This window comes from Theropithecus gelada, chromosome 15, assembly GCF_003255815.1.
Source record: "Theropithecus gelada isolate Dixy chromosome 15, Tgel_1.0, whole genome shotgun sequence".
Lineage (NCBI taxonomy): Eukaryota > Metazoa > Chordata > Mammalia > Primates > Cercopithecidae > Theropithecus > Theropithecus gelada.
This window is the reverse complement of record NC_037683.1, coordinates 89,941,456-89,952,832: the sequence shown is the minus strand read 5'-3', so window position 1 is coordinate 89,952,832 and position 11,377 is coordinate 89,941,456. Positions and strand designations below refer to the sequence as shown.

General features: G+C 40.1%; 1 protein-coding gene across 6 annotated transcripts in view; it reads right to left on the bottom strand.

The window, feature by feature from the left end:
* Nucleotides 1-533: 533 nt before the first annotated feature.
* The window catches only part of GCNT1 (glucosaminyl (N-acetyl) transferase 1, core 2), an 80,653-nt gene continuing 69,809 nt past the window's right edge, over nt 534-11,377 (bottom strand). For 5 of the 6 annotated variants that reach the window (XM_025360698.1, XM_025360697.1, XM_025360696.1 and 2 more), the window contains 2 exons: nt 4,045-4,190; nt 534-2,552 (listed from right to left, as the gene is read on the bottom strand). In XM_025360698.1, the coding sequence (XP_025216483.1) occupies nt 1,122-2,408 (1,287 nt within the window). In that variant the 5' untranslated portion in view covers nt 2,409-2,552; nt 4,045-4,190 and the 3' untranslated portion in view covers nt 534-1,121. Of the gene's footprint in view, nt 2,553-2,851; nt 3,030-4,044; nt 4,191-11,377 lie in introns of all 6 variants that reach the window. The other variant, XM_025360701.1, reaches the window with a different exon arrangement.

Sequence of the window (11,377 nt, the reverse complement as noted above, 5' to 3'; positions counted from 1 at the left end):
CCCAAGGATAGGGCCAAGTCCTTTCAAATGAAGATACAGGTGACACTGGGATAAAACAATCCTGGGAGGTTGGACACAAGTAGACTCAAATGAGTGACAGCCTTAATTTTGGGGATGGTGTCAATGCTGGTTTTTATACTCATCATGGGCATCAGAAATGGTTTAAATACATTCCTTTTCTCCTCCCTCCCACTCCCCAGCCCCTCAAACCTATATCATCCTTTCTGTCTTAGTTTTCTGTACTAATTACTGGCAGTCAGATTGTAGAGACAATAATTTAGGGTCCAGTGAAAGTAAATTTTTACACAGCTTGATAGCAGTCTGGGGAGACTGAGGAAAGGAAGATAGAGGCAAATCTCTAGAAAAATGGAGTGTTTCTCTTTGTAGAAGCTATAATTTTTTTAAAAAAAAAGATGTCTTAACTTTGCTAATAACCTAAGATGATTTGTAGAAATTAACTAAAGTAGAAATTGTCATTTTTTTGTTTTTGAAAATGTATGCATTTTGCAAGCAAAAATAACACAAAAACAATGTTAAATCAAGCCCATTTTAAGCTCCCTGAGATGACATACAAAGACAAACTACACAGTACAGTATTAGAGCAGAAAATAAATTATTTACAAAAATCACTTAGAGTAAAATCAAATTTCCATTTCAACAAATATAATATCAGATTAACTGTATCCTTGATTATTTGTTGCTGTAAGTTTATTCATACCAGAAAAATGGTCACATTTAAAATTCTCAAAATAGTTTTGGCACAAGTCACATCTTCTCATTTTGCTAAGTCCCTGAGCACTTTGAACAGGCTGACTTTATGCATCGGCCTCTTCCCCATCCACCCTGGTCCCCCCTTTCCAGAATGCCTTGCTACCTGCTCTGGCCTCAAGGCTACCTTTACCCCTCTCATCATTAACTCTAGAAGAACATTTAATGTTATCACCTTTCTAGCTAATGATGCTCTGCAAAAACCATGCAGCTTCTCTGACAAGAAGATCTAGAATCCCCGCCCCAAAGAGGAGCTCATACCATCTTCCTCATGCTCACTGACAAGGAAGGGGAAACAGATAAGGGTATGTTTTGTGTATCCTTCTTATTATTCATAAAGTTGCCTGTAATGGTCAGTGTTTTAATGTCTCCAAAGCTTTATGCCTCAAATGCTCATCCAAACACTGGATGGCAAAGAGGTCAACATCCACGTCAAACTTATTGGCAAACAAGTGGTGTTTGCGCAGCATCCAGTTCAAGTCACCAGCTCCAAAAATGCACACCGAGCGCACGTGGACTCCATCGCACGGAGGGTAGGGGGCACCCTTGGAAACATCACCCTCAAAGTATTGCCACTTGACAAACCTGGCAACTGCTTGCATGTCAGACAAATCGTACTTATGGCTGGCAGAAAGTGAGCCCGGGACTTCAGGAATCCTCTGGATGGTGGCCCAGAGATACTCATCAGGGCTGTATGTGTCTTGCGCCCACTCCATAAACTTTTGGATGTTTTCATTCTGTAGTACATACCCCACATACTCCCTACTGACCACAAAGTAGGCACTGCCAGAAAAAAGAGGTGTTTCGAGCGGAGGAAGCATTTTGACAGTCCCTGTGTTTGTCAGCTTTCCATTAACAACCTCATACCGCTTTTTCCACCTTTCTTCTTTATGGGATGGCATCCTCTCCGTTTCCAGGCTGTTTTCTCCCATTAACAACTTGAGCTTCCTGACAATTTCTAGGTTGGTTTTAATAGGAAAATCCATACCACAAAGATTTATCAAGTACTTCCAGTTTGCACTCATTGCATAGAGGTCCTTCATGCAGTTGAGGTCAGCCTGAACCCGACTCCATGATGCATAAACCACACTCTCCAATCGGCTGGCCACAAAGACATTACTGAAACAGGAAGCGATGCCCATCACTGCAGCTAAATAGGAATCCTCGGATTTTGTGTCCACATGAATGCAATAGAAATTCTGAGGCATATAGATGGCCCTCAGCAGCCTGTCAAGCATTTCAATCTTGTGATGAACCACTATAGAATATGCTATTGGAAACTCTGCCTCTTCTTTACTAAGGGGTTCTACAATATATTTGCGTCTCTTGATGAAAGAAGTACAGTCACTGGTCATGTTTATATAGTCGTCAGGTGTCCACCGAGGGCGCTTTTTAAATTTCACTGTTAGGATCTCAAGCTTTACCTTTTGGATTTCATTTACATCACCCTGTAAAACTTTGGTGCAATTAATATCACTACTAGGATTCTCCCCAGCAAGCTCCAAGTGTCTGACACTTACAAATTCGGGCTTTTGATGAATCCTTAAAACGGAGAAGGTGATTAGGGAAAAAACAAGAACCACAAAGTAGTATTTAGTGGGATAAGAAAAAAGTCTCCTTCGCAGCAAGTTCCTCAGCATTTCAAACAATAATCAGGGATTTTCGTTGTGAAGGGCAGTCTTCTATGCTTCAAGCACCAGTGATTTTTTCCTCCGTTGTGACCTTGAAGGTTGTCAGTTTGCATTTATCAGAGCTGCAACGGCATCTTGAAATGAAGAACAGCACTGAAATAAAAGAAGCAATTATAACTCTCTCTATATATATATATATGTATGTATGTATGTAGAAAGAGAGACAGAGAGTTTCACAATAAATCTTCTCAGGCTCAAAAACTGTCCTCTTTGCTATGAGGTCAGGTTTAAAACAAAAACAAAGTGGCTGAACCAGAGGAAAAGTGGTAGTAGTACAGGAAGCTCACAGTCTCTAGTATTTATACCACAGATTGAAAAAGAAAACAAAAGAAAAACAAACTCCAAATCCCAGCACCTGGATGCACTACAATATCTAACAACAAGTATTTTACCTCTCTGGTATGTTGAGGTGCAAAACCATAGTTGGAGACCTAGGCAATAATGATTGAACAGTCTATAGTTAGCCAGTTTCTGACACTGCGCCAGAATTAGCACCCCTTGTCTTGAAATTGTTAGTAATTTAAGTTCCTCCTGACATCTTTTAATGTCCATTAGCTGGTGTCAGCAGCCCTAAAAGAGATCAGATCCATTCTGCTTTTTGTTGATTTAGGATTTGGGACACACTTAGGAAGAAGTTTGGAAATGGTTGTGACTTTTTTTTTTTTTTTTTTGAGACGGAGTCTTGCCCTGTTGCCCAGGCTGCAGTGCAGTGGCGATCTCTGCTCACTGCAAGCTCCGCCTCCCGGGCTTACGCCATTCTCCTGCCTCAGCCTCCCGAGTAGCTGGGACTACAGGCGCCCACCACAACGCCCGGCTAACTTTTTTTTTTATTTTTTTTTATTTTTAGTAGAGACGGGTTTTCACCGTGTTAGCCAGGATGGTCCCGATCTCCTGACCTCGTGATCCGCCCACCTTGGCCTCCCAAAGTGCTGGGATTACAGGCGTGAGCCACTGTGCCTGGCCGGAAATGGTTGTGACGTCTAAGAATCTTCGGAGGAAGGGCAAGTCAACGGAATTTTCAAACTGGATTGAAAAGGCTCAGATGAAACCAGGCCCAATTTTGGACTGTGTTGGGTTGGTCTCACAATGAGTTTAGTTCCATGCCAGACACTACAAGAACAAAATATTCATAATCCAAAAGAGAGATACAGCTTGCGCTTTCTGCAGTAGTTAAAACGGACTGTAATAAACTAAGTCTTGCAGAAAACAATAGTGTATACAAATTGTAATTTATGACAGACCTTCATCTATATTCAAATTTTAGGAACACAACCCACTTTTACTATGTAAAATGCTTACAAACATTCAATAGCTTTGTTTCCAAAAATCAATTTTATAACTTGGCAACTGGTTCTACAGCTGATAAGCGCTGCTGTTCTAAAAAAAGAAAGCCAAATACTACCAATTTAACCATTATAAATCTGTTCATAACAAGATTTCTAGAGATTTGACACTAGTTTTTAATGCCAGAAACTTAACTATTTCATTAGGAAATGAGCTGTGAATAGTAATAATACAAATAAAAATGAATAAATGACCATCATTAATATAAAATAATGTTAAGAAAAGCATTTAGACTTTTTACCATTTAAAAGTAAGGACAGTCTGAATCACTTAGTGCTGATTCCAGGTGACATCCTGTCCCATTCTGAGCACTTCGCCTGCTGTCAGGTGCGTTAAGTGTCCGGGCATCCAGCGATGATGATGTGTTCCATGAGGCTTTAAAGAAATCTGTGAAATTAAAAAACAATGTGTGAAGGGATACATATGAACATATAGTATTCACACACTCAGAAAATATGTTGGTGAACTAATCCTACATGTTTACTTTTTTTTCCTCAAAATTATAGGTGGTTAACGTTCCTCTTTTAAAATTTCCTTCTCTCTAGTCTTACTTATTTTTCTAATTCTATGTTTGTGGATTGCTAAAGATTTGAAAACATCCTGAAATTTAGGTTAAGTTCTTTGAAAGAAAACTCTAGCAGCATTTCCCTTAATGCATACCAAGGAACAGTTTAGTGGTGCAGTATGATTAGAAAATCCAACATATCCTTTCCCCCACTGTGAAGATTCCCAGTGCTCACTGGCAAATTAATGACAATCCTGCAGCTGAATTTGTTGCTCATCTCATTTTCTGCTAACAATCTTGATCACCATCCCACTCCACACCTCTATTAGAAAGCTACCATGGGGAGCTTCTGTAACAATACATAAGAATTTCAACCACTAAAATGTCAAAACACTACACAATGTATGCCTTTAAGTAATTCCTGCCCCTTACAGGTTCAAGGCATGTAAGGAAATCTCTATGGAATCATTAGCAGACCACGAACTAACTGAGAGAGACTTGAGTGGGTCTCACATAACAAAGAATATAAACTTCAGACAACTGGTCGAGGAAAGTCACTAAACAAACAAATAACAAAAACAACAAACCCTGGTCAGGGTAGGCAGGGGTAGAGGTCTGATTTCCATGGTGGACACACTATAAATTATCCTGTTTCAACAAAAAAAAAATTACAAGGCATGCAAAGAAACACAAAAGTCTGGTCCACTTACAGGGGGTGGAACAAACAAAGCAGTCAATAAAAATGTCCCCCAAGGAAGCCCAGGCATTGGATTTAATAAATAACTTGAAATCAGCTCTCATAAGTATGTTCATAGAACTAAATAACTGAAAGAAAGCATGAGAATGGTATCTAACCAAATGGAGAAATTCAATAGAATGTACAACACAAAGAGTGAACCCTTAATAATAATAATGTATATAACAAGTTTGGGGAGGTAGAAAAATAGTTGAAAAAATAATGTATCAATAATTAATAATGCATAAATACTGGCTTAATTGTAAAAAATGTACCACACTAATTTAAAATATTAATAACAGAAGAAACAGTGAGGGGGCAAATGGAAACTCTCTGTACTTTCTGTGTAATTTTTCTGTAAACATAAAACTGCTCTAAAAATAGTCTATTAATATTGAAACAAAAATTAATTTGCACATCCAAGAAGTTCAATGAGCTGCTAAGGGGATAAACTCAGATACCCTCACCTAGACACTTCAAAATCAAACTGTTGAAAGGACAAAAGATTTTGAAAATGGTAAAGAAAAGTGATTATACAACAAATCCCGAAAATGATTAACAACTTCAAATAAAAAACAATGGAGACCAGACGACAGTGAGTGACATATTCAACGTGCAGAAAGAAAGACTGTTGGCTAGGTGTGGTGGCTCATGCCTGTGATCCCAGCACTTTGGGAGGCTGAGGCGGGTGGATCACTTGAGGTCAGGAGTTTGAGACCAGCCTGGCCAACATGGTGAAACCCTGTCTCTTACTAAAAATACAAAAATTAGTCAGGCATAGTGGTGCACGCCTGTAATCCCAGCTACTCGAGAGGCAGAGACAGGAGAATTGCTTGAACCTGGGTGGTGGAAGTTGCAGTGAGCCAGGATCACGCCACTGCACTTCAGCCTGGGCAACAGAGCAAAACTCCATCTCTAAAAAAAAGGACTGCTAACCAAAAATTCCATAATGAGCAAAATCATTCAAAACAATGAGAAATTAGGATACCCCTAGATAAATAAAACAAATATAATTTATCACTACCAGCCTTACCCTTCAAGAAATACTAAATGAAGATATTCAGGTAGAAATGAAAAGATTCTAGACAGCAACTCAAATCCACATGAAAAAATAGAAAGCAGTAGTAAAAGTATATATATACACACCTTTATATATATATAAAGTAAATATATATAAAATATGTATTTATATATAGGCAAATTTAGAGTATGAATGTAATGTTCTTCGTAATTCTCATCTGATTTACAGCTACATTAATTTATGATGACAAAACTGTGTTGACAGGCTTATAATGTGTACATTATATATATATATATATATATATATTTTTTTTTTTTTTGAGATGGATTTTGCTCTTGTTGCCCATGCTGGAGTGCAGTGGTGCAATCTTGGCTCAATGCAACCTCCAGCTCCCAGGTTCAAGCAATTCTGCTTCAGCCTCCTGAGTGGCTGAGATTTCAGGCACCCGCCATCACAGCTGGCTAATTTTTGTATTTTTAGTAGAGACGGGGTTTCATCATGTTGGCCAGGCTGGTCTGGAACTCCTGACCTCAGGTGATCTGCCTGCCTTGGCCTCCTAAAGTGCTGGGATTACAGGGGTGAGCCACTGTGCCCGGCCCTGATGTATTTTTTTTTATCTCACTGAATGGACAAATTGGAACCATCATAAATTGCTGGTAGAAATGTAAATGCTTGGCGAAGCTGCTTTAGAATGTTTGGTCGATCCACAGAAAATTAAAACTAGAGTTACCATATGACCTAGCTGTTCCACTATTAGGTATATACCCAAGAGAAATGAAAACATATTTTCATGCAAAAACTTGTATACAAATGTTCATAATGGCATTATTACTAACTAAAATAGTGGAAGCAAGCCAAATGACCGTGAACTGAAGAACTGATAAAAATGTGGCATATCCATAAAATGGGATATTATATGGGTATAATAAGAAATGAAGGTCTCACACATGTTCCATACAATGTAGATGAAGAACCTAGAAAACATTAGGCTGAGTAACACTCATTTACTATATAATTCTGTTTATATTAAGTGTCCAGAAAAAGCAAATCCATATAGACAGAAAGTAGATGAGTGTCTGCCAGGGGCTGGGGACATGGGGGAATGGCAATGACTGCTGGTAGGTACAAAGGTTTCCTTTGAAAGTTCTCTAAGTAGATAGTGGAGATTGATGTAGAACTTTGTGAACATATTGCATACTTTAAAAGGGTAAACATTATGGTATGTGAATATCTCAATAAAGCTATTACTAGAATAATAACAATAAAGTTCCCCATAGTAAACACATTTTAAGTTACAAATTGTGACACCACTGAGTTTCAGGTTTTTTTTTTTTAAACAGGAGAACTAGAATCATCTTAAACAGGATTTTACAGAATGTGGGCACATGAAAGGGTCACCCCAAAATCCATATGGAAAATACAAAGTTCAGAACCAAACACTTGGATCTCACCTCAAAAAAGCATAGGTCTTTACCACTGTCGTCTACATCCTAAACAGCCAACATGCTTTGAAAAATACTTTTTACAACGTAAAATCACTAGTTTTGGGTTTTAATAAGATGGATAAGTGTCTATAAAGGAGGTAAATATGTGAGAAAACAGTGTCTATAAAGAAGGTAAATATGTGAGAAAGCATTATTTTATTAATAATGCTTTTGATTTTGTCTATTTATCATCAGGGTGAACAGAAAAGTCAAATCATTAAGGGGAATTGTAATTAATCAACCTAAGTTCAAGACATAGAACGTTTTAAGTAAAACTCGGTTAAGAATCAGAAGGGTGAAAGGAAAATGAGATTTCATAGCCAAAGAGATTTCCAAGAAGAAGAGAAGTTTAAAGGGAAGTAAAAATATACACATGCTATACTATTTTAATGCAATTTTAGTCACCAAAAATTACTTAGTTTAAGCACACCCAGACAAGGAATGAATAACAAAATAATTAAGTAACAAAAATGTGGCCATGGGTAGTTAATGCTGCTCAGCCCAATGTTCCTTCACCTTTATATTTCACTCAGGAAGTATACTCACTGAAGAGTATCTGGTGGGATATGCCAGTGAGGGCAACTACAGAAGAGTAAGAAACATTCTAAATGACAAAAGCTCACAAATTCTGGGAAAGTACGAAAAACGCAAGTCCCAAACCACACTAAGCCTCACTTGCTCAAGGCCTACACAACTCAACAACTGTCCTGGGGCATGTCCTGAAGAAGGTCCCTCATTGCACACTGGTCCTTTCCTGGAAGAGGAGATTTCCTTATGGACACCACCCTATATAATTTTAAGTGGAACACATAATCTAAGAAGAAATGCAAAATGAAATAATTCCACTGTGAGTAGGAACAGAGGAAAGCCAGTACCTGAAAGCAATGGTTCTTGGTACGTGACTTTTAAGACCAAGAAGTACAAGAATACTAAATTCTAAGAATATTGAAAATAAATACTGACCTGTTATACAGTCAATAAGAAGGAAAGCTAGTCAAGGAAGGGAACAAGAAGATAGGCATTGTGTGCCCCTAAGGTGATGATATGGTCACTAGAAGTGTTCCAACACAAAGAGAGTAAGCACCGCCATATAGAAAGGGTGCCACTGAGTGCTTAATGGAGTGGGAAGACAGACAAAATGACTTCAGGGAGAGGGAGACAGGAGGCAGGAATCAAACTGGAAAAGCAGATGGATGAGAGGAAACTGAAAAAGCAGATGCACAAATCCCAGGCTGACAGGCGGGAAAGAACAGACCGGCTCTATTTACACTGCAGGACCTTCAAAGGGTGCAGGAACTGGTGCTGGTTGCACAGATCCCTCTGAAGCCGGGCTGCGGGAGTGATGGAGGAGTAGTGTTGCTTTGTTTTTTGTTTTTTTGTTTTGTTTAAAGTATCCACTAGTAGCTGTTTACAAAGCAGCTGGGTTTCTACCTCAAACTTGGCAAAGACCCACCCAAGATGTAGTCTCTGCAGAGGCTCTCCCTTCCAGGGCACACCAGGCTTAATGGAAAGCAGTTCCCATCCAGAAAACAGTGGGACCCAGGCACAGTGAATATCCTTCTCCATTTCCAGCTTGCTTATCCCTAGTAGTTCCCAGAACTTTGATTGTCAGCCCAGGGCAGGATTTTTTTTTTTTTTTTTTTTTAACTGGGGAATCCAACCAGGCCAAGATAAAGAAGGCTTAAATATCTTGCTTAAATTGGGAGTTCCCCAATGGTCAACGGAAACAGACTGTTCAGAGAGAAGAAAACTACCACTAACATCCTCAGGATATAGAAAACTACCACTAACATCCTCAGGATATAAAGTTAAAAATATGTTAAAAAAAATTAACAAGGTACAATATATTTTCTGAAGACAGCCAGGCCAACATTTTCACCCAACATTTTCTTCTGCTATATAACCTTGCCACTCCCCAACCAAGAAGTAGTCAAATTCCCTCCCTCTTGAATTTAAGAGGCCTTATTCACAGGTGAAGTCAGCAGGACTTCCTGGGTCGAGGATTATAAATGCACCAATCAGTGCTCTGTGTCTAGCTAGAGGATTGTAAATGCACCAATCAGCCTTCTGTAAAAATGGACCAATCAGCACTGTGTAAAAGGGACCAATCAGCATTCTGTAAAATGGACCAATCAGCAGGACATAGGCGGGGCCAAATAAGGGAATAAAAGCTGGCCACCCACCCAAATCAGCAGCAGCAACCTGTTCTGGTCCCCTTCCACGCTGTGGAAGCTTTGTTCTTTCACTCTTCACAATAAATATTGCTGTTGCTCACTCTTTGGGTCTGCACCACCTTTAAGAGCTGTAACATGCACTGCAAAGGTCCACGGCTTCACTCATGAAGTCAGTGAGACCATGAACCCACTGGAAAGAAGAAACTCTGGACACAGCTGAAGGAACAAACTCCAGACACACTATCTTTAAGAGCTGTAACACTCACCACGAAGGTCTGCAGCTTCATTCTTGAAGTCAGCAAGACCAAGAACCCACCAGAAGGAACCAACTCTGGACACATATTGGTGACCATGAAGGGACCATCACCAAGTGGTGAATACCACTGGACCCCTTTCGCTTGCTATTCTGTCCTATTTTTCCTTAGAATTCGGGGGCTAAATACCGGGCACCTGTTGGCCAGTTAAAAGTGACTACCACGGTCGCCAGACTAAAGATACGGGTGTCAGGTTTTCTGGGAAAGGGCTCTCTAACAACCTTTGATCTTCAGAGTTGGGAGCAGTGGTTTGCCTGGAACCAGCTTCCACTTTTCCTGTACTTCAGGCTGAGTCAAGGGTCGACAGAGAGGAAAGCATTTTGGGAGGCAGACGCCGGTGGATTACTTGAGGTGAGGAGCTCGAGATCAGCCTAGCCAAGATGGTGAAACCCCATTTCTACTAAAAATACAAAAAGAATTAGCCAGGCATGGTGGCACACACCTGTAATCCCAGATACTTGGGAAGCTGAGGCAGGAGAATCACTTGAACCTGGGATGCAGAGGTTTGCAGTGAGGCAAGATTGTGCCACTGCACTCCAGCCTAAGGGACATAGTGAGACTCCATCTCAAAAAAAAAAAAAAAAAAAAAGTAAGGGTAAATAAACACATATTAAGACAGGCAAGGTATCAAAATATATACTTTTAAGTACCTTTCCTCAGAAAGCTACTGGAGAATGAGTTATATTCAATAATTATTAGCCAGGTGCCATGGCTCATGCCTCTGATCCTAGCACTTTGGGAGGTGGAGGTGGGTGGATCGCCCGAGCCCAGGAGTTCAAGACCAGCCTGGGCAACATGGAGAGACCCTGTCTCTACAAAAAATATGAAATTATCTGCATGTGGTGGTGTGCACATGTGGTCCCAGCTACTCAGGGGGCTGAGGTGGCCTCCCACCCAGGAGGTCAAGGCTGCAGTAAGCCATGATCGTGCCACTGCACTCCAACCTGGGCAACAGGAGTGACACCCGGTCTCAAATATATATATGTATTATTAACCAAGAAAGGAGAGGACGTTAGTAAGAATCAGAAAGGAGATCTAACCGAAGAAGAAAGAAAAGGGAATCCCCAGGTCAAGGAACATCTTGGCCATATAATAAGCCAACAGACAACCACAGCAGACTGGAACCAGTCAGAAGGCCCTGGCAGAGACATCTTCAAGAGGACAAAACTGGCCGGGCGTGGTGGCTCCTGCCTACATACGCACGTAAGCATATGCACACATCTATGCATAAGCAAACCGCTGATGGATAAACCTGGGTCACCAACCTACTGCCCTTCAGCAGCAGAAAGCATGGTCTAAGTTCATTTGGCTTCTAGTCCCAGTGAGTACTTTTCAATTTC